At 37.6% G+C, this 25,320-nt stretch overlaps 1 protein-coding gene across 1 annotated transcript in view; it reads right to left on the bottom strand.

The window, feature by feature from the left end:
* Nucleotides 1–25,320, bottom strand: part of LOC123747472 (SET and MYND domain-containing protein 4) — a 94,646-nt gene that overhangs the window by 12,265 nt on the left and 57,061 nt on the right. The window contains exon 3 of the mRNA XM_069332938.1: nucleotides 16,545–16,666. Coding sequence (XP_069189039.1) covers nucleotides 16,545–16,666 — 122 coding nt within the window. The remainder of the gene's footprint in view (nucleotides 1–16,544; nucleotides 16,667–25,320) is intronic.

Genomic DNA, 25,320 nt, shown 5'->3' with positions numbered 1-25,320 from the left:
AACTTATTGCAGAAGGAGGAAAGAATCGAGGCAATTACAGAAGCACCATACTGTCCCCCTGCACCATAATCTCTTCTCACAACCAAACCATCGCCAGAGAAATCCTAGTAAACAACACAGAAATCATCGATAGATACAGCAATAGCAGGCGGCTTGACGTTTGCGAGGCACTACACATCAAGAAGTCAACACCAGCAATCAACAGCCAATTAATGCACAACTATATTCTACCCACCTCAAGACTCCGCTCCAATATAGAAGCATCAAAAAATATGGACCAATAGGCTTTCTACAATCACTTCTATTCAATACCCATTGTTTCGTGTTCTGTCTTGTGTTGATGAAATTAATACCCTATTAATGCCACCTCTTGTTCTGTCTTGTGTTGATGAAATTAATACCCTATTAATGCCACTTAAAGTCTTTTCAAAGACTTTAGTTTACAAATACACAACTGAATAGAACTTACGCATCTCCGATTTTATATCTACATTTGAGAGAGGTGGATGGGGTGAGGCACTACACATCAAGAAGTCAACACCAGCAATCAACAGCCAATTAATGCACAACTATATTCTACCCACCTCAAGACTCCGCTCCAATATAGAAGCATAAAAAAATATGGACCAATAGGCTTTCTACAATCACTTCTATTCAATACCCATTGTTTCGTGTTCTGTCTTGTGTTGATGAAATTAATACCCTATTAATGCCACCTCTTGTTCTGTCTTGTGTTGATGAAATTAATACCCTATTAATGCCACCTCACCCCATCCACCTCACTCAAATGTAGATATAAACAAAATCGGAGATGCGTAAGTTCTATTCAGTTGTGTATTTGTAAACTAAAGTCTTTGAAAATGTAATAAGTTTTACGAAACGCGCTCGTGTCGCGTCAGACTAGAAATAAAAATGAATTTTGGAGAATTGATTTTTTATTTACCTCCAACAGTGAAAAAAAATGTACGAAAGATAGAGAAAATTCGTGTTAGAATTATTAATCTTACTTTTTCGGTCATATTTAATAATATATGTCTACAGGAAAGACTGCTACCAAAATATACTAATATATATATATATATATATATATATATATATATATATATATATATATATATATATATATATATATATATATATATATATATATATATATATATATAATATATATATATATATAATAGATAATTACTATACATATGTACAAAATACCTCTTTCACTCAGGGAACAACACAACGATAGTGTTCATCAAGCCCAGTGAACCCACATTCCAGATACACGTTGTCCACTGGCAAACACTGGCGAGTTCACCTTCTACATGGGCCAGTCCACCCACACAGTATCACGATGTGTCTACACCCTACCTTCGCTCTCCAGATACTCACTGGCAGAGGGCTTCAGCAACATGCTGACAGGGGTCTCAAGCAATCATATACAGGGGTAGCGAACACCCTATCTGAAGCATCTAGCAGCTTGCTAGCAACACCTCACAACAGACACACCACTGTCATCGTTTAACTCTTCCTGGCCAATCTTGTGTACGTCAGTCCAAACAACACTGCATACATCAGCAGCAAACACACTGCTCTTGACCGATGGCAGCCACTTAGTCCTCACCCAGGACCAGGCTAAGAGTTCAGGAGCCAGATTCACGAAGCTGTTACGCAAGTACTTTCGAACGTGTACATCTTTCTCAATCTTTAACGGCTTTGGTTACATTTATTAAACAGTTTACAAGCATGAAACTTCCCAATCACGTGTTGTTAGTGTTATAAACAGCCTCCTGATATTTCGGAGCTCATTAAGTGTTTAATAATTGTAAACAAAGCCGCCAAAGATTAAAAAAAGATGTACATGTTCGTAAGTGCTTGCGTAACTGCTTCGTGAATCTGGCCCCAGGACTGCCCTCCTCAGCTCAATAATCGCCTCCATATGTCCCCTCTGTGGACATAAAAAGTCATTAGCCAGATGGACAGTACACTGGGTAACCCTGGGATAACACTCATTCGCCAGGAACTTGACATTGTGACTTGTAGCCACAACCTAGATGGCGCAGATCTTGATACACAACCCACCAGAGGTCATCCACATCGACATCCTCTTCTGACTGGGGCAGGAAACTGGAGCTTTCCACCGACACCACACCACCACCAACAGAGGGCAATGTCTACATAGCACCCAATACTAGGGGAGTTGAAGTGCAGACCCATAGATGGCGCTGAAATTACCACTCCTCTCACTGATAATGGTGTCGATGCTGTAACATAAGTAAAAAGGGACTTACCCAGGAGGTGGCAGCACTGCCTGCCTCATGACGAAGACGGGACAACTGGCCATGACAAACGCCCCAAAGTCACACAAGGTCGTTCAGGACCTGAACATTTATAAGATAACAGTGGCCAGGACTCTTGTTCGACCTCTAAATCCCCTGCACCTGAATGTCAACCCAAGACATATTACTAAAGACCACAGCAAGTGCTGCAAACTTCTGCACATCATGGGCTCGAAGGTAGAACACAGGCTGGATTGACTTTATAATCCTACAGATGACCTGAGAGACCAGAACCCTGGAATGAGGGACACCGGATCTACCCACAGCGCATCCATGTATACAGAACCCGGGGCACACAGATAACAGCAGAGAACAACAACCTGACACAAAACATCTCATTCTTCACCAGAAAAGAAGACGGCTGCAAACGAACAAAACGGCACCCAGCGCCAAAGGAGCAAAAACTTTTGCACTGGAAAAGACTATGAAGCTTCCCAAACCCGACCCCTAGAGGTCAAAGCCAACAAAAGCTAATCCTTCCTGAAGCCATCCTGAACCGAAGGGGCCACAACAAACCGACAAAAGAAAAAAGGAAGCACCCAATCCAAAGGCAAGGATGGCTCAGGTAGCGCATGAGCAGGCAGGAGGTGAAAAAATGCACGAGAGAGCCTGCAGAACAGAGCAGAAGGGACATCCACCTCAAACGGAAGCCGGAAGAAGCGACAGTATTCGACGTAAGATGCCGGTCCTGAAAACGCCAAGAGGGAACAACACAAATGGACAAAACAACACGATCAGAAATGGATGACAACCTATGAAGGGAAAGGAAATGGCGAAAAGAACGCCATGAGACTTCATACTGTCGCTGAGAAGAAGACTGGAGGTAGGACACCATGAGAGAAGCCACCTGATCACCATATAAATGGCGATACACTCGCAATAAAAACACCAAATGCGAAAAACAGAAGAGTAGGGCAAACCAGCAAGGTACTTCTCTAGCCTGACCTGCTGAAAGAAACGGAGCCGCAGAAAAAACTAACTGGTTCGGAAACCGAGCAATCAGCACCTGAAACCAAGGCTGGGCCAGCCACTATGGAACAGGAGAACCACCCTACCCTGAAAGGATTCGAGCCGAGCCAGGACCCGAAACAACAGCAGGACCAGGTGAAAGAGGTAAAGGAACTCCTTTACTTTAAAAGGTAAAGTAAAGGAAGTTTAGTTTTAACTTTTAACTCTTTTAGCACTGAACAAAAGGGAGTCGAAAACTGAAGAGCCAAGTCCCAAGCAGCCTGAAAAGAGTGGGCAAGGACGGCTTGTCAACACCTGAGGTGGAATGCAAAAAAAGGCAAACTGCCTCCCGGAGGATAGGGGCAAACAGCTTCAGCAACTCTGCCAAAGCCCAAGCCACCGAGACCAGCACTGCAGTCGACGGTCCATCACTCAACGCCTCCACATCCTCCGAAAGCCAACCCGAAGACAGCTCCAGAAGACTAAAGAATCGCAAGACGAGGCCAAATGACCAAGAGCGCGATGATCCTCAGCAACCAATGCAGTCAAAATCACAGGGACCTGAGCGTGAAACTGCAGCAACCCATCCTCACGAGAATGTGCAAGGGGTGTAAAAGCACTCATTGAGGACCTCTAGAGGGCCTACCAAGAAAACTTGTAACACCAAGGAGACTTCACACAACTTAAGGGTGTGGGAATAACAAAAACCATTCCGAGCCCCAAGAACAAAAAAAGGGCAGTCTGCGTGCCAGGAAGACCCAGTAACCTCATAATGCACCCAGTATGGGGAAAAGGAACCGAACTCAAAAGAGGGCGGGTCCAAAATAGAGGGGAATACCAGGCCTCACTTGGTAAATACCAAGTACCTCACGAACCTGCGCAGAGGAAATCCAAGAGGTAGAAAACCTGCAAATAGATGAATCCGAAGATCCCAAATGAACCTGGAAACGAACCCAGGGGGGGGGGGGAAGAATCATTCCCGAATCAAATTCGTAGAGAAGAGGTTAAAAAAAACCGAACCCTGTAACAACCACCCCTGCCCTGAAGATACTAAAGCCCAGGCATGGTCAAACGGGACCCAAGAGCCCCAAGCTGACTCCCCCTGTGCCCCAGGATCCATTGCCACAGGCGCCGGGGCTGAATCCAAATCCACGCCCACCATCCCAAAAGAAAAGGTGGAGTCTAAGGGAAAAGCCACAAAGGAGGTCTGCTGTAAGGACCCAGACGCCTTGATGGGACAATTGGGCTCAACCACCTCCATACCCGCATCGGATGGGGCAGCCCCCAAAGCCGCCCAAGTCTCATCCCGAGCAAAACCCTGCCCCGGCTCCGAAACCCTCATACGTTTGGACTCAGGGGAGCAGACAAAACCAAGAGTGACATAATCAACCCCCAATTAACAAGGGTCCCCTAAAACTAAAATGGGGCAGCTCCAGGGCATTCGACCAGGCCACTAACCGGGTACGTTATAAAATAAATGCGTGTGCAAGTGCGCTACAATGAAAACCTAAACTGCAATGCAGCCGCTGCCTGACCTCTAAGGTCTTTCGAATAAGACGGGAAAGTTGGAGGACCAGAGGCCAGAGAGATTCACGGTCGCCATGATTATGCAAGCTATGCTAACATAGTGTGCATGATAGTCATGCACTTCCCATAACTCTGCTATTCAACAAATCTCTAGTGTCTAGTGTCATGATATCCTTAAAAAAATAAGAGTAACACCAGTTCATAAAGGAGGCGAGACAGCTGACATAAACAATTACAGACCAATTTCAAATCTACCTATACTTTCAAAAATATTTGAAACAAATTATTTACAAACTGCTCTATTCCTACCTTGTAAAACTCAACATATTAAGTCCCTGACACATTGGCTTCCGTTCCCCCAAAAAATAGCAATGATGTCATTATTAGTTTACTTAATATAATGTACACAAAGCCCTTGACAAAAATAAATTCCCAATTGGCCTCTTCATTGACAAGATAAAAGCCTTAGGTACTGTAAACCATAATTACCTCTTACTTCAACTTCACCACTATTGTATCCGAGGCCTTGCTATGAACTATATTCGTTCCAATCTCAGTGACAGACACCAATAAATAGCCATCCTTAACATAACCTACCCCACTCTATTATTAACAGTTGGAGTGCCACAAGGCAGCATCTTAGGACTTCCTCTATTTCTTGAATGCATAATTGATTTGCCAAATGTTCTTAGCATTCTTAAACCTATACTATTTGCTGACGATACTACCTTCACCTATTATGACCCCAACCCCCACACACTAAATAATATTGTAAATAATGAATTTAACAAAGTTCACTGATGGATGTCAACCAACAAACTGACACTAAACAGGGTAGTCCTACTACATTTTACTTGGAAGTAAATCATCAAATCAAATTTAACTTCAGATGACAATGTTAACATTAGCAATGAAAATGATGGAAAGTTCCTTGGCCAATACATAGACATAAGACTGAACTTCAGCACCCACATACAACACATCCCCAAAAATGTCTCAAAACGGTCGGTATATTTTATAAAATCAGATATCATTTATTTATTTATTTATTTATATTGAGATACATTAGGTTTATGAGAGTACAGAGATTTGACGTTTTATATAATGGCATAATAGTTTTAACGATTTTTACATAATAGCACGCATAGCGTTTCGGACAGGACCTAGATTCACGAAGCTCCATGTATTTCTTTGTAAGTAGGTGTGCTACGAATATTCCTAAGTACGCCCTAAGAAGATGCTTACGTGCGATTCAGGTAAGTATTCTTATGAAGATATTCGGGTTTTGGGTCTGGTTCACCTGCATGCCGACAGAGGTCACTACTGTTTCGTTTGGCCAATCAGCGACCAGGCAACATTCTTCATCTTGAAGATTTAGCCATTCATGACGCTGGCTTATTGGAGCTCACCTGCCCACTATTTACGTTGAATTATCTTATACAGTTAGTATAATTCGAAGTAAAACTATGTTTTTTCAACTTCAACAGCCAGCACCGACATTGTAGTAAACAAATATGTTACATTTTTTGTTTATCTACGCAAATCTAAGAGATACTGTGTGTAGCTTTCCTTGTCGCTCAAGGATGCGCTGACACTTATTGTATATATTTACCTGAATTTACAGAAGGGGCCAATAACTATTTAGTGGCCTCGACAAGGACAGAATGCCAGCGGCTTGTTAAGGGCAGGCCAATTGTCTTAATGATATTTTTTAGCTGAATTTTGGCATTTACGGCTTCAGCGGATAATCAGTTCCATGGGTTTATAACCCTCTTGGTGGAAAAAACATCTGTTTTCAGCCCTACTTGAGAGGACATACTCTCCAACACTATATCTCTGATTGCCCTATTATCAGTGACTTCATACCAAATGGTATAAGGTACTTTGAGCTCTGTAATTGCTTCATACACTCAAGAATATTGGAAGATATTCTTGTGCTGCACCCAGATTTTTCCAGTGGAGGCTAATAGATCAGCCCTGCATATTTTGTTCTCTCCTGATTCCATGTATGACTGGCCATCCTGTGAGATGAGGATGTTAGATGAGCTTGTAGCTGTTTTTTTATCTACACTGTGTGGTCCTTCATACAGAATAGGAAAGCAGCACATTTCTGTGTATACCTAAGCATGTTAAAAAAAATACATTGTTTGAGAGTAGTCTTGAAAAAACTGGTAAGAGTAATTGCAATATAATGTTTCCATCATTCAGTGCTTACTACTTGTAAAAATCGTGAAGTTATTGTTTAGTCAGAGTTGATTTGTTTTTTGTATTGACGCTGGTATTTTCTTCCTTGATTCCATGTATGACTAACCATCCTGTGAAACGGGAATATTACATGAACTTATAGCTAGTTTTTTTATCTTTATAGTCTCCGTTGTGTAGTTATAAGACACTCGCCTGACGTTCCGTGAGCGCTTTGTCATGGGTTCGTATCCTGGCAGGGGAGGATTTACTGCGCGCAAATCCTTAACTGTAGCCTCTGTTTAACGCAACAATAACAACCTGCCCGAAACGCTACGCATACTAGTGGCTGTACAAGAATGTAACAACTCTTGTATATATCTACAAAAAAAAAATTACACTGTTTAATCTTCCATATAGAATAGGGTAGCAACACATTGCTTTTTAATAAAAAAAATCGTTAATAAAGATTTTGAATTATAGTTTGTATTATTACAAGTATTATCGTTATTAAATCATGTTAACTATGGATCATTAAGATATCATGTTGATATGTAATAGTCATATTTCTTTTGAATCATTCACTAAATTGTGCATTATGTCTCAATTTTTCATTTCTTTGGATATACTGTACAGTACAGAAAGATAGGATAAAAATAAACCAGTAATATTTCTTTCATTATATTTTTGATTTAAATAACTGCATCAGTATTTTTACAGCTGGCTGGATTTGTTTTATATACAGGTGCATTATTTGTTAAAAAAAATGGTTTATTTTTACACACAATGGTGCTACAAGAGCCTCCCATGCCCTTGCCCCACCCATAGCACTACTGTTCAACAAATCTATAGAGTGTCACACCTTCCCTGATATCCTCAAAAAAGCAAGAGTAACGCCAGTCCATAAAGGAGGCAATCCGGCGGACATAAACAATTATAGACCAATATCAAATCTACCCATTCTATCAAAAATATTTGAAAAAATTATTTACAAACAGCTCTATTCCTACCTCGTAAAATTCGACATACTCAGCCCCTGCCAGTTTGGCTTCCGGTCCCAAAAGAGCACCAACGATGCAATCATTAGTCTCCTTGACGTTATCTACTCAGCCCTTGACAAAAATGAGTTTCCGATTGGACTCTTCATTGACCTAAGAAAAGCCTTTGATACTGTTAATCACAACTACCTCTTACTTAAACTCCAGCATTATGGAATCCGAGGCCTTGCCCTTGACTACATCCAATCCTATCTTAGTGACAGACACCAATATGTAACCATCAATGATACAACTTCTTCCACTCAACCAATTACCGTTGGAGTGCCACAGGGCAGCATCTTAGGACCTCTTCTATTTCTTTTATATATAAACGATCTGCCTAATGTCTCTAATATTCTCAAACCTATATTGTTTGCTGACGATACTACCCTTATCTATTCAAACCTTAACCCACATACACTAAATAATGTTGTGAATAATGAATTAAAAAAAGTCCACTTATAGATGTCAACGACCAAACTAACATTAAACATCGAAAAGACTTACTTCATCTTATTTGGAAGCAAATCATCACATGCAATTCAGCTACAGATAGACAACAATAGCATCAGTAATAAAAATGATGGCAAGTTTCTTGGCCTATTCCTAGACAAGAGACTCAACTTCAGCACCCACATTCAACACATAACTAAGAAAGTCTCTAAGACAGTTGGTATACTCTCCAAAATCAGATATTATGTTCCTAACTCTGCTCTCCTCTCACTATATTATGCACTAATCTACCCCTATCTTAATTAAGGTATCTGTGCATGGGGGTCTACCACTGCAAACCACCTTAAGCCCATCATCACACAGCAAAAATCTGCTATCAGAATAATAACTAACTCTGCTTTCAGACAACACTCAGCTCCCTTGTTTGAATCCCTAAACTTGCTAAATATTAACTCCCTCCACACATTCTCTTGTGTCAACTACATTTACAAAACCCTGTTCTTAAATGCAAACCATGCTCTGAAACTCTCCCTGGACAGATGTAATAGGACCCATTATCACCACACCAGAAATAAATATCTCTTTGATATCCCCAGGGTCAAACTTAATCGTGTAAACACTCTATGCAAATTAAGGGACCGAGTCTATGGAACTCACTCCCTAGTGAATTGAAAAACTGTAAAACTTTTGCCTTATTTAAAAGCAAAACCAAAAAGTACCTAACTTCATCTTCTTAGTTTCCTACACCTAGTGTTACCCAATCTCCTAATTTTTATGTAAAATCAAACAACCTTATCATTGTGTTCATTGCTGTCTTCTTTTATGTGCTAGCCATATGCTGTATTGTGACTACCAATTTTTGTCAACTACCATTCAAGCTGTCATTGCAATCAATCTTATATTGTTTCTGCTGTATTGTGCCTACCAATTTTTGTCAACTACCATTCAAGCTGTCATTGCAATCATTCTTAGCTACCTATGTGCTTTAATATACTGTACCTACAATTTTCTCTCATCTTCTTTTTTTCATTTCATGTAACTGTTATCATTTTTTGTCTATAAATTTTGCAAGTATTTACCTCCTTAAAATTTTCTTAGATTAAGGACCTGCCCGAAACGCTGCACGTGCTAGTGGCTTTACAAGACTGTAATTACCATATTTGTATCCTCACATTCCTTATGTACATTCTTGTATATGCATAAATAAATAAATAAAATAAACATAGCCTTCCCAGCTTGGCGCCTATTTTTAATAATTACTTACTGATTGTTACACACGGTTGAGACTTCAACCATGGGAAGATAGATTGGGAGAACAGAGACCCGCATGGAGGACCAGAAACAAGGAGAGCTAAGCTGCTGGACGTGGCAACAAGAAACTTTCTAAGCCAGCACATCAACGAACCAACAAGAATGAGAGGAGAAGATGAACCAGCAATAATTGATCTGATATTTACCCTAAATGAGTGGGATATAAGGGAAGTCAAGATGGTAGCACCCTTGGGAATGAGTGATCACAATGTATTGAACTTTGAGTACCTGGTAGAGCTAGGAATTATCCCCCCGAAAAAGAACTAAGAAACAAAAGGCTGGCATACCGAAAGGGAAATTATGAGGAGATGAGAAGCTTCCTATGGGAAATACCTTGGGACATAGACCTTAGAGCTAAGTCTGTACAAGATATGATGGACTATGTCACCCAAAAGTGTCACGAGGCAGTAAGCAGATACATCCCGGCCCAAAAGGAAAAATCCGAGAAGCAAAAGAAGAATCCATGGTATAATATGGCATGTATGGAAGCAAAGAAACTGAACAAAGGGCATGGAGGAACTTCCAGAATAACAGAACACCAGAAAGCAGAGAGAGATACCAGAGAAGAGGTGAGAAGAGAAGCAGAGAAAAGTTATGAAAATGATATAGCAAATAAAGCCAAGACCGAACCAAAGCTACTCCACAGTCACATCAGAAGGAAAACAACAGTGAAAGAAAAGGTAGTGAAATTTAGAACAGGCGAGGACAGGTATACAGAGAATGACAAAGAGGTGTGTGATGAACTCAACAAGAGGTTTCAGGACGTCTTCACAACAGAACAAGGTGAGGTCACTGTGCTAGGAGAAAGGGAAGTAATCCAGGTGGCCTTGGAAGAGTCCGAAATTACGAGAGAGGATGTCAGGAGACACTTGCTGGATCTGGATGTTAGAAAGGCTGTTGGTCCAGACAGGATCTCACCATGGGTACTGAAAGAGTGTGCAGAGGCACTTTGCTTGTCACTCTCTATAGTGTATAGTAGATCACTGGAGACGGGAGACCTACCAGAAATATGGAAGACGGCAAATGTGGTCCCAATATACAAAAAGGGTGACAGGCAAGAAGCACTGAACTACAGGCCAGTGTCCTTGACTTGTATACCATGCAAGATGATGGAGAAGATCGTGAGAAAAAATCTGGTGGCACATCTGGAGAAAAAGGGCTTCGTGACAAATCGCCAACATGGATTCAGGGAGGGTAAATCTTGCCTGACTGGATTAATAAAATTCTACGACCAGGTGACAAAGATTAAGCAAGAAAGAGAGGGCTGGGGGGACTGCATTTTCTTGGATTGTCGGAAAGCCTTTGACACAGTACCGCATAAGAAGCTGGTACATAAGCTGGAGAGACAGGCAGGTGTAGCTGGTAAGGTGCTCCAGTGGATAAGGGAGTACCTAAGCAATAGGAAGCAGAGAGTTATGGTGAGGGGTGAGATCTCCGATTGGCGTGAAGTCACCAGTGGAGTCCCACAGGGCTCTGTACTCGGTCCTATCTTGTTCCTGATATATGTAAATGATCTCCCAGAGGGTATAGATTCATTTCTCTCAATGTTTGCGGACGATGCCAAAATTATGAGAAGGATTAAGACAGAAGAGGACTGTTTGAGGCTTCAAGAAGACCTAGACAAACTGAAGGAATGGTTGAACAAATGGTTGTTAGAGTTTAACCCAACCAAATGTAATGTAGTGAAGATAGGTGTAGGGAGCAGGAGGCCAGATACAAGGTATCATCTAGGAGAGGAAATTCTTCAGGAGTAAGAGAAAGAAAAAGACTTGGGAGTTGATGTCACGCCAGACCTGTCTCCTGCAGCCCATATGAAGAGGATAACATCAGCGGCATATGCCAGGCTGGCCAACATACGGACGGCATTCAGAAACTTGTGTAAAGAATCATTCAGAACTTTGTATACCACATATGTCAGGCCAATCCTGGAGTATGCAGCCCCAGCATGGAGTCCATATCTAGTCAAGGATAAGACTAAACTGGAAAAGGTTCAAAGGTTTGCCACCAGACTAGTACCCGAGCTGAGAGGTATGAGATACGAGGAGAGACTATGGGAATTAAACCTCACTTCGCTGGAAGACAGAAGAGTTAGATGGGACATGATCACCACATTCAAGAATTTGAAGGGAATTGATAGGGTAGATAAAGACAGGCTATTTAACACAAGGGGCACACACACAAGGGGACACAGGTGGAAACTGAGCGCCCAAATGAGCCACAGAGATATTAGAAAGAACTTTTTTAGTGTCAGAGTGGTTGACAAATGGAATGCATTAGGAAGTGATGTGGTGGAGGCTGACTCCATAAACAGTTTCAAGTGTAGATATGATTGAGCCCAATAGGCTCAGGAATCTGTACACCTGTTGATTGACGGTTGAGAGGCGGGACCAAAGAGCCAGAGCTCAGCTTCCGCAAACACAACTAGGTGAGTACACAGCCAAATTGTGTAACAGGAAATTGTTTCATGCTAAATGTAGATGAATTAGCTGAGCATTCCTCAAATAAAATAAGCTGCCTCAGCTTATAAGGTCAATAAAATAAAATAAGCTGCCTCAGCTTATAAGGTAAATAAAATAAAATAAGCATTCCTCAAATAAGTAGCTGCCTCACCTCACTGCTTTACTGCTATATAGCCTTCCCAGCTTGGTGTCTTCTTTTGATAATTAGTAGTTACACACACACACCCAAATTTTGCAACAAGAAGAGGTCTTGGCCCCCTACTTCCCCCGTCGCTTTTTTAATAGTCCATATAGTCATAATTATAGGTTCAAGTATTCAATGAGTAAAGTTTTTGAAGTTTTTACCCTAACCTAACATCATTTGTGCCGCATATTTTTATTTTATGTTTAACCCAGATTTAATTTCAAAATAAAACCAAACAAAATAAAGTAAAATTGGATATGTACACCTTTATCTATAACTATTGCTAGGTGAACAGGTGCATTTGGTGGTAGTAAATGCTCCCATCAGCCCAGGTTCATCACTTCTTATGTTTCTCGCTCACCAGTATTTATTTACTTAATACTACTGGTATAATATCTTGCTATTTTAAAACTAATTCTAATATCATAAAAGACATATTTACTACAAGTTTCAAGCATAGAATGCATATAAAGTTAACACGAAGGACTACTCCTTGATGAAACTCTCCAGCTAGTGTTTGTTTATAATAAAATCAATCCTCCGTGTTTTGTAGTAGAGAAAATTTGAGTTATATCAAGTTTACGTAAGATTACGAGTGGATGAGGGCAACCTTAGCCGACGGAGCGTACTTACGATGATTTTCCTTCTTAATATGTCTATCTGAATACCGACGTAGCCGCTACGTAGGCGCTAAGAAGAAAAACATTCGTAAGATGCTTCGTGAATCTGGCCCCAGATCTTAATCTAACATATAATAAAGCATTTAGGAATTATGTTCCCCAATCTGTTCTACTTTCATTATACTATGTGCTAATCTATCCCTATCTTACATACGGTGTCTGTGCATGGGGTTCAACCACTACAAATTACCTCAAGCCCATCATCACCCAGCAAAAATCTGTTATCAGGACTATAACAAACTCTATCTTCAGACAACACACAGCCTCTCTGTTTAAGTCCCTTAACATGCTAAGCATACACTTACTCCACACATTCTCATGTGCTATCTACATGTACAAAATCTTGTTCCTAAATGCTAATCATGATCTGAAACTTTTCCTTGATATGTGTAATAGTACCCATAAGCACCACACCAGAAATAAATATATCTTTTATATCCCCAGAGTCAAACTAATTATGTGCAAACATTCCATGCAAGTAAAAGGACTCAGTCTATGGAACTCACTCCCTAAAGAATTAAATAATTGTCTAACATATGCTTTATTCAAAAGCAAAACCAAAAAGTATCTAATTTCATCCGCATAGTTTCCTACCTTGTGCTTTAAACTCACACTGTATACTTCACTACCAACTTCCCTAATATTGAATTCTAGCATTGGTTTGGCTGTTGCATTTTACTTCCTATGTAAAATCTTGCTACAAAGTACATTTTCAACTAACTTTTATGTTAGATTGAGGACCTGTATGAAACGCTATGCTTATTAGTGACTTTGCATGAATGTAAAAATACATATATTATGTTATCTCACGAATCCACTGTACCTTCTTGTAAATAACAAATTATTATTATTATTATTATTATTATTATTACTATTACTATTATTATTATTATCATTATTATTCTTATTATTCTTATTCTTATTATTATTATTATTATTATTGATTTAGGTAGTCATCAAGAGAGGATCGTGCATTTAGGATTATTATGAGAGCCTCTGCTTACTAATTTTACTGGCAACGCCCCTTTAAGACTAGAAGTATATGCTTCTCTAGTGTGGTTGGGATTTTTTTTTTTACAAGAAATAGATGCTATGCAAAAAACAGCCTTTTTGCTAGCAAGAAATTATCTTCTGCAGAGCAGAATTATTCCCAATTAGACAAAACATTTTAGCCCTGTTATATGTTGTGAAAAGGCTAAGGTATTTTTTGATAGGTAGGAAATTTCTTGCTAGAACGGAAAAATGAATCCCTGATAGCATTGTTTAGTAGAGGCAAACAAATTCCAGTTAAAATCAGTGCTAGAATTCAACGTTGGGCATTGCTACTGTCACTGTTTGAGTATGATTTGGGTTTTTAACCCGGAAAGGATATTTTAGTGGCACATGCATTAAGTAGATTGCCTGTTACAGAAGAGCTGAATTGGGCTGAAGAAGAGGAAGAAGAAGAGCTGAAGAAGAGGATAATTAATTTCAGACAATTAGGAAGGCAACCAGTAAAGATGCCACGTTAACTAAGTTAATGAATTACATCAAATATGGTTGGAATGACAATTTACTATTATCTGATTATGCTGCAGTAAAGGCCGACTTGATTATTTACCTGGCTGTAAACTTATAAGAATAGGGATAGAGTGGTGGATCCTGTTGAACTAAAATGTAAGATTTTGGAACAGCTGCATGTAGGCCGTAATGGCATAAATGCTATGAAAGCAGAAGCTAGAAGGTGAGTTTGGTGGCCAAAATTGGATCAGAATTGTTGTTGAAGTAACTAAGAATTTATATACTATATTTGTTTTTAAGAATTTCCAGAAACCCCAAGTTCCTGTACTGTCCTGGTCATTCACTGAGAAACCCTGGTCTAGACTTCATATAGATTATGTGGACCTATGGGTAATAAATATTAGCTTGTAATTGTAGATTCATACACAAAAATTATTCATTTTCATGTGTGTAATTCCACGACATCATCTGTAACAAGTGCTCCCACGAAAGCAAATGCCCAGCAAAACATTTTGTAATTTTGGATTCCCAGACATGGTGGTGGTGACCGATAATGCTTCTTATTTTGTGTCTTGGGAATTAAGAGGAATTTGCAGGAAGAATGGTAAAACCAGCCCTATATAATCCTTCTTCAAAGGGTCCGGCTGATAGACCAGTGAGATCCTTAAGGAAGGGTCACTGAAGTTTATGAAAAGTTATATTATTAACAAAAGGATTTGTACATTTTTTATTATTAAAGAAAAACTATTCATGCTACCACTGGTAAATTAACTTCTGAATTACTGATTAAAAGGCATTTCAAAAAGGATAACGAAGCAGCAAAAATAGATTCGGGCAAAGAAAAATCTGTAACTAACCTTGTCAATCACTTTAGTCAGGAAAATAAAGTTATATTTAGAGAGTCATATGAAGTGAAGCAAGACATAGAGGAACTGGTATGATTTAGGTGGAAGGGAAATTTGTTGAAGTCTTGGGCCATAGGAATATCTAAGGGCAAGTTCAAAGTTTTGGTAATGTTATTTGGAAAAGACATGCAAACCATCTTATGCAGAGGTTTACTGGGAATTTTGAAGATCCAAGGTTCAACAAAGATCCAATAGGTAGGAGGATAACAACTATATAGAGGAATCTAATTATATGGAATCAGATGTCAGTAATTAAAAATAAGGTTCCTTAGGATGTAAAGGGTCTTCATAACTAAACCACACATCAGAAAAGGAAGAAACGAGTATGTTTTAGTCCCTCCTAGACTATTGTCTAGGACCAAACTATTGTCATGAGGACCAAACGACTTGATAATGCCCAGGGCACCACACTAGAAACAAATATATTTGTAATATTCAAAGAGTGTTACTTAACCAAAGTAGAAATGCTTTGAAAATTAAGATGCCGAAACTGTGGAATGTCCTCTCTAATAATAATAAAACTCTACATCTCTCAACCAGTTTAAAAAGAGAAACTAAGAACTACCTAATTAATTTTATGCAACAAACTTTACTCACCTCCTCTCATCCTACAATTCCATCTGTGTTTTGCTGTTATTTTAAACACTATTTACTAAATTTGCACAATTACTAAACTGCCATTTTTATATATAATTAGAAATTCTATATCATCTCTTTAATCTGCTCTGCAATTATAAAATTAATTATAATTTCCAGTTATCATAAAAATATTTTGGTTAATTTTTAATATTTAACAATTAATTAAAAAAGTTATTTTATCTAGTATTGATAATAACCCCATTAACCTTGTATATTATTCTCCTAATTATTTTCACATAATGTCCAAAATGCTCTGTATTAATAGTGGTTTTATATAATATTGTACTTTTCATACCTATGTTTTTCCACTGTTCATGTATCACTTGCATAAATAAATGTACACTTGCATAAATTAATTATTATTATTATTAATATCTTAATTCTTACCACTTTGCAGTTGGGGCAAGGTAAAGGTGCATTGCATCGTCTCATACACACAGTACAGTACATTTGTAACTTTTCAGTATAAAGTGCACTGCAGTACCCTTCTTCAACACTCACAATCTCACCTGCAAATGAAAAATTTATTTAAGCAAATAGAGGCACTCGGAACCACAATGAGCTAATGTACCAGATTTGGAACACATTTTGAATCTTTAATAATAATAATATTAATAATTTATTTAGGAAAAGTACATACATAGATGCAGAGTTACAGTACAAACATTCTGTTTGATTTATAGATAGTGGTAGTTCATACAATACCTAAAGCCACTAGTACGCATTGCGTTTCGGGCAAAGTGAGGTGGGGGAAAAAAACACTTATACTAAAACTTAATAGTAATTGAGCTTAAAGTATAAATTGCATTGAAAGAAAAAAATAAAAGATTAAAAAAAGGGGGGGAACATGGTAGAAAATAGACAATATACAAGTTGGTCAACAAACAGCATTGTTTAAAAAAATAGTTAGACATGGATTGACATTTAGAAGTAAGGGGAAACTCGTTTATAAATGTCTAACCTAAACATGAAGCAACCCAACAATCTCATGTCTAACCCAATAATTTGCAGCATATATAATCCACCTTATTTTCAACCAACTTATTTTCAACCAAATAATTACCTCCAAAATAAGTTTAAAAACTGTACTTTTCTCAACCAGTTTAAAAAAGAAAATGAGAAATACCTAATTAACACTATGTAACCAAATCTTCACACACATATCCTCACCCTATTTGTCAATCTGTGTTATGTTGTTATTATGAATATTAAACACTATATCTGTATTATTGCCATAGATAAAATTTCCATATTTTAGTCTATGCCTTTCGTCATTTAATATCACTTAAATTTTTAAATCACTTGCAAAAAGTTCTTTAAGAGGCCGGTGACTGACTAGTATCTTTCCAAACATGAAATATAGTGAAAAAAATTAAACAAATATCCCGATTATTTTGCATCAGCGTTGTGAAATTTTCATTCTAATATGTTAGGAATTCGATTTTTTACGAATTTTTAAATAATAAATGTGTGCTTGACAGGTGGCAACCGGTACTGATAATAACAATAACACATCCTATTTACTAGATCTCTGGGATAAAGAGATTCAAGTATCTGTCCGACGCACAGAGAAGAAATGTAGTAGTAACGAGGGTCAACAAAGTGGATATGCCGCTGGTGCTACCTGGAAGGCCAGATTTCACTCAAAATAATGAGTTAGTATGTTCTTATGCTATATTATATAATATAGCATATAAATACATTGCCCAATGGCAATAGTACGAAAAGTTGAGAACCACTTTTTATATATGTTTTTTCTTTTCGTTATTTTTTTTCTCTCTCCTTTGTTTTTATGCAGATTTTGTTGTAACTTCTACATCTTATATATATATATATATATATATATATATATATATATATATATATATATATATATATATATATATATATATATATATATATATATATATACATATATCTATATATCTATATTTATTATATATATATATATATATATATATATATATATATATATATATTGTGACGATAATCTCCTTCAAGAGATTGAGCCTGCTCTTCCCTCCAAAATTACGTCTTCACAATTATATAAAAGACTATGGAAGAAATGTCCAACAACGACAGCAAGGCTTGCCAGGGTGAGCAGAAACGTATGCAACCAGCCACCTGTTCGAACTCCAACCACCAAACTACCCGTTGATCGCTACGGCTCCGCTGATTGGTCGCCGGTCTGGCTGCACCTGCACTCGCCCCCAATACTACCTGATGTCTGGGGTCGCCCCAACATCAGTCCTCAGAATGTTCCGTGCTTTCGTAGCCAGCACTCCTCCCAGCTAGACTCTAGAGTGTACTGAGAGAGGTGGTGGCTTTAAGCCAATATTCCAGCACCTCCCACTTACCTTTGTGTTGCACTTCTTGTTATTTTGCCTTAACGTAACTTTTCATTTTGTCATTTAAGTATTCTTATTATTTTGATTCATTGATTTTATTATACATATTTGTTTGTCCATATTTTCATGTTTTGATTTATTTAACGTAATTAAAATTTCATTGTTAAAGTTTTACTTGTGTTTTGTGTGTCTTCTCCTTACCTTACCACAGACGAAGTTCCAGTTTTTCTATTTTTTTTTTTATAACTATGTGACGAGGCCATACCCCTAGCCTTAAACAGCCGAACACCAACGCGTTACCGTCACAATATATACTCTCCTAAACACGAGAGTGAAGTATACAACTTTAGAACACTTTCCCACCAGGAGACTCGAACCCTAGCCAGCACAGAAGCCTTCCAGCAACTGGCATAACAGGTACGCCTTAACCCGCTCCACCACCTGCTCAGACCCTTAAAAGAGAAGGTAATTTTGGAGTATTTTTTCCTAGTTTCCACACTGCAGTCTAAACTAAGGAAACGAACATAGGAATGTGCCTAAATGCCAAAAGCGATTTGCCTAATAAGCCAAGTTTTACTGAATTAATATATTTTCTCTAATTTTTTTCTTATGAAATGATAGAGCTACTCATTTCATTATTTATGAGGTCAATTTTTTTTTTATTGGAGTTAAAATTAACGTAGATATATAACCGAACCTAACCAACCCTACCTAACCTAACCTAACCTATCTTTATAGGTTAGGTTAGGTTAGGTAGCCGAAAAAGTTAGGTTAGGTTAGGTTAGGTAGGTTAAGTAGCCGAAAAACAATTAATTCATGAAAACTTGGCTTATTAGGCAAATTGGGCCTTGCATAGTAGGCTGAGAAGTGCGTTCTGGCTACTAGGTACGACATATGTCTATATATATATATATATATATATATATATATATATATATATATATATATATATATATATATATATATATATATATATATATATATATAAATATATATATATATATATATATATATATATATATATATATATGTCGTACCTAGTAGCCAGAACGCACTTCTCAGCCTACTATGCAAGGCCCGATTTGCCTAATAAGCCAAGTTTTCATGAATTAATTCCTTTTCGACTACCTAACCTACCTAACTTAACCTAACCTAACTTTTTCGGCTACCTAACCTAACCTAACCTATAAAGATAGGTTAGGTTAGGTTAGGTAGGGTTGGTTAGGTTCGGTCATATATCTACGTTAATTTTAACTCCAATAAAAAAAAAATTACCACATACATAATGAAATGGGTAGCTTTATCATTTCATAAGAAAAAAATTAGAGAAAATATATAAATTCAGGAAAACTTGGCTTATTAGGCAAATCGGGCCTTGCATAGTAGGCTGATAAGTGCGTTCTGGCTACTAGGTACGACATATATATATATATATATATATATATATATATATATATATATATATATATATGTCGTACCTAGTAGCCAGAACGCACTTCTCAGCCTACTATGCAAGGCCCGATTTGCCTAATAAGCCAAGTTTTCATGTATTAATATATTTTCTCAATTTTTTTTTTCTTATGAAATGATAAAGCTACCTATTTCATTATGTATGAGGTCAATTTTTTTTTATTGGAGATAAAATTAACGTAGATATATGACCGAACCTAACCATCCCTACCTAACCTAACCTAACCTATCTTTATAGGTTAGGTAGCCGAAAATGTTAGGTTAGGTTAGGTTAGGTAGGTTAGGTAGTCGAAAAACAATTAATTCATGAAAACTTGGCTTATTAGGCAAATCGGGCCTTGCATAGTAGGCTGAGAAGTGCGTTCTGGCTACTAGGTACGACATATATATATATATATATATATATATATATATATATATATATATATATATATATATATATATATATATATCGTACCTAGTAGCCAGAACTCACTTCTCAGCCTACTATTCAAGGCCCGATTTGCCTAATAAGCCAAGTTTTCCTGAATTAATATATTTACTATAATTTTTTTCTTATGAAATGATAAAGCAACCCTTTTCTCTATGTATGAGGTCAATTTTTTTTTATTGGAGTTAAAATTAACGTAGATATATGACCGAACCTAACCAACCCTACCTAACCTAACCTAACCTATATTTATAGGTAAGGTTAGGTTAGGTAGCCAAAAAAAGCTAGGTTAGGTTAGGTTAGGTAGGTTAGGTAGACGAAAAAACATTAATTCATGAAAACTTGGCTTATTAGGCAAATCGGGCCTTGAATAGTAGGCTGAGAAGTGCGTTCTGGCTATTAGGTACGACATATATATATATATATATATATATTATTAAATATGACCGAAAAAGTAGGATTAATAATTCTAACACAAATTTTCTCAATCTTTCGTACATTACGCTTCACTGTTGGAGGTAAACCAAAAATCACTTCTCCAAAATTCATTTTTATTTCTAGTCTGACGCGACACGGGCGCGTTTCGTAAAACTTATTACATTTTCAAAGACTTCACAAATACACAACTGATTAGAACTTACGTCTCTCTGATATTATATCTACATTTGAGTGAGGTGGGAAGGGTGATGTGGCATTAACACAAGACAGAACAGGAGAGGATATTAATAGGGTATTAAAAGTATCAACACAAGACAGAACAGAAACAATGGGTATTGAATAGAAGTGTTTGTAGAAAGCCTATTGGTCCATATTTCTTGATGCTTCTATATTGGAGCGGAGTCTTGAGGTGGGTAGAATATAGTTGTGCAATAATTGGCTGTTGATTGCTGGTGTTGACTTCTTGATGTGTAGTGCCTCGCAAACGTCAAGCCGCCTGCTATCGCTGTATCTATCGATGATTTCTGTGTTGTTTACTAGGATTTCTCTGGCGATGGTTTGGTTATGGGAAGAGATTATATGTTCCTTAATGGAGCCCTGTTGCTTATGCATCGTTAAACGCCTAGAAAGAGATGTTGTTGTCTTGCCTATATACTGGGTTTTTTGGAGCTTACAGTCCGCAAGTGGGCATTTGAAGGCATAGACGACATTAGTGTCTTTTAAAGCGTTCTGTTTTGTGTCTGGAGAGTTTCTCATGAGTAGGCTGGCCGTTTTTCTGGTTTTATAGTAAATCGTCAGTTGTATCCTCTGATTTTTGTCTGTAGGGATAACGTTTCTATTAACAATATCTTTCAGGACCCTTTCCTCCGTTTTATGAGCTGTGGAAAAGAAGTTCCTGTAAAATAGTCTAATAGGGGGTATAGGTGTTGTGTTAGTTGTCTCTTCAGAGGTTGCATGGCTTTTCACTTTCCTTCTTATGATGTCTTTGATGAAACCATTGGAGAAGCCGTTATTGACTAGGACCTGCCTTACCCTACAGAGATCTTCGTCGACTTGCTTCCATTCTGAGCTGTGGCTGAGAGCACGGTCGACGTATGCGTTAACAACACTCCTCTTGTACCTGTCGGGGCAGTCGCTGTTGGCATTTAGGCACATTCCTATGTTTGTTTCCTTAGTGTAGACTGCAGTGTGGAAACCTCCGCCCTTTTCCATGACTGTTACATCTAGAAAAGGCAGCTTCCCATCCTTTTCCGTCTCGTAAGTGAAACGCAGCACGGAATTCTGCTCAAATGCCTCCTTCAGCTCCTGCAGATGTCTGACATCAGGTACCTGTGTAAAAATGTCGTCAACATACCTGCAGTATATGGCCGGTTTCAAGTTCATGTCGACTAAGACTTTTTGCTCGATGGTACCCATGTAGAAGTTTGCAAACAGGACACCTAGGGGAGAACCCATGGCGACCCCATCTACTTGCTTATACATGTGCCCATCCGGGCTCAAGAAAGGTGCCTCTTTAGTACAAGCTTGGAGTAGTTTCCTCAGAATACTTTCTGGCATGTCAAGAGGAGTACAGGCTGGATCACGATACACTCTGTCGGCTATCATTCCGATTGTCTCGTCCACAGGTACGTTGGTAAACAGCGATTCTACGTCCAACGAGGCTCTTATCCCTGTGGCCCGTGTGCCCCGCAATAAGTCCACAAATTCCTTTGGAGACTTCAGGCTGAAGGCGCAAGGAACATAAGGAGTCAGCAGGCCGTTGAGTCGCTTCGCCTTCAGCCTGAAGTCTCCAAAGGAATTTGTGGACTTACTGCGGGGCACACGGGCCACAGGGATAAGAGCCTCGTTGGACGTAGAATCGCTGAAATCGCTAGGTTAGGTTAGGTAGGGTTGGTTAGGTTCGGTCATATATCTGCGTTAATTTTAACTCCAATAAAAAAAAATTGACCTCATACATAATGAAATGGGTAGCTTTATCATTTCATAAGAAAAAAATAAGAGAAAATATATTGTTTCAGGAAAACTTGGCTTATTAGGCAAATCGGGCCATGCATAGTAGGCCGAGAAGTGCGTTCTGGCTACTAGGTACGACATATATATATATATATATATATATATATATATATATATATATATATATATATATATATATATATATATATATATATATATATATATATATATATGTCGTACCTAATAGCCAGAACTCACTTTTCAGCCTACTATTCAAGGCCCGATTTGCCTAATAAGCCAAGTTTTCCTGAATTAATATATTTACTATAATTTTTTTCTTATGAAATGATAAAGCAACCCTTTTCTCTATGTATGATGTCAATTTTTTTTTATTGGAGTTAAAATTAACGTAGATATATGACCGAACCTAACCAACCCTACCTAACCTAACCTAACCTATATTTATAGGTAAGGTTAGGTTAGGTAGCCAAAAAAAGCTAGGTTAGGTTAGGTTAGGTAGGTTAGGTAGACGAAAAAACATTAATTCATGAAAACTTGGCTTATTAGGCAAATCGGGCCTTGAATAGTAGGCTGAGAAGTGCGTTCTGGCTATTAGGTACGACATATATATATATATATATATATATATATATATGTCGTACCTAGTAGCCAGAACGCACTTCTCAGCCTACTATGCAAGGCCTTTTTTGCCTAATAAGCCAAGTTTTCATGAATTAATGTTTTTTCGACGACCTAACCTACCTAACCTAACCTAACCTAACTTTTTCGGCTACCTAACCTAACCTAACCTATAAGGATAGGTTAGGTTAGGTTAGGTAGGGTTGGTTAGGTTCGGTCATATATCTACGTTAATTTTAACTCCAATAAAAAAAAATTGACCTCATACATAATGAAATAGGTAGCTGTATCATTTCATAAGAAAAAAAATTGAGAAAAAATATTAATTCAGTAAAACTTGGCTTATTAGGCAAATCGGGCCTTGCATAGTAGGTTAAGAAGTGCGTTCTGGCTATTAGGTACGACATATATATATATATATATAGGCATATATATATATATATATATATATATATATATATATATATATATATATATATATATATATATATATATGTCGTACCTAATAGCCAGAACGCACTTCTCAGCCTACTATTCAAGGCCCGATTTGCCTAATAAGCCAAGTTTTCATGAATTAATGTTTTTTCGTCTACCTAACCTACCTAACCTAACCTAACCTAGCTTTTTTTGGCTACCTAACCTAACCTTACCTATAAATATAGGTTAGGTTAGGTTAGGTAGGGCTGGTTAGGTTCGGTCATATATCTACGTTAATTTTAACTCCAATAAAAAAAATTGACCTCATACATAGAGAAAAGGGTTGCTTTATCATTTCATAAGAAAAAAATTATAGTAAATACATTAATTCAGGAAAACTTGGCTTATTAGGCAAATCGGGCCTTGGATAGTAGGCTGAGAAGTGAGTTCTGGCTACTAGGTACGACATATATATATATATTTATATATATATATATATATATGTCGTACCTAGTAGCCAGAACTCACTTCTCAGCCTACTATTCAAGGCCCGATTTGCCTAATAAGCCAAGTTTTCCTGAATTAATATATTTACTATAATTTTTTTCTTATGAAATGATAAAGCAACCCTTTTCTCTATGTATGAGGTCAATTTTTTTTTATTGGAGTTAAAATTAACGTAGATATATGACCGAACCTAACCAACCCTACCTAACCTAACCTAACCTATATTTATAGGTAAGGTTAGGTTAGGTAGCCAAAAAAAGCTAGGTTAGGTTAGGTTAGGTAGGTTAGGTAGACGAAAAAACATTAATTCATGAAAACTTGGCTTATTAGGCAAATCGGGCCTTGAATAGTAGGCTGAGAAGTGCGTTCTGGCTATTAGGTACGACATATATATATATATATATATATATATATATATATATATATATATATATATATATATATATATATATATATATATATATATATATATATATATATATATATATATATATATATCATACCTAGTAGCCAGAACGCACTTCTCAGCCAACTATGAAATGCTCGATTTGCCTAATAAGCCAAGTTTTCATCAATTAATGTTTTTTCGTCTACCTAACCTAACTTTTTCGGCTACCTAACCTAACCTAACCTATAAAGATAGGTTAGGTTAGCTTAGGTAGGGTTGGTTAGGTTGGGTCATATATCTACGTTAATTTTAACTCCAATATAAAAAAATTGACCTCATACATAATGTAATGGATAGCTTTATCTTTTCATAAGAAAAAAATTAGAGAAATATATTAAATCAGGAAAACTTGGCTTATTAGGCAAATCGGGCTTTGCATAGTAGGCTGAGAAGTGCGTTCTGGCTACTAGGTACGACATATATATATATATATATATATATATATATATGTCGTACCTAATAGCCAGAACGCATTTCTCAGCCTACTATGCAAGGCCCGATTTGCCTAATGAG

This window comes from Procambarus clarkii, chromosome 28 (assembly GCF_040958095.1).
Source record: "Procambarus clarkii isolate CNS0578487 chromosome 28, FALCON_Pclarkii_2.0, whole genome shotgun sequence".
NCBI classification, from domain to species: domain Eukaryota; kingdom Metazoa; phylum Arthropoda; class Malacostraca; order Decapoda; family Cambaridae; genus Procambarus; species Procambarus clarkii.
This window is presented reverse-complemented; position numbering and strand designations above follow the sequence as displayed.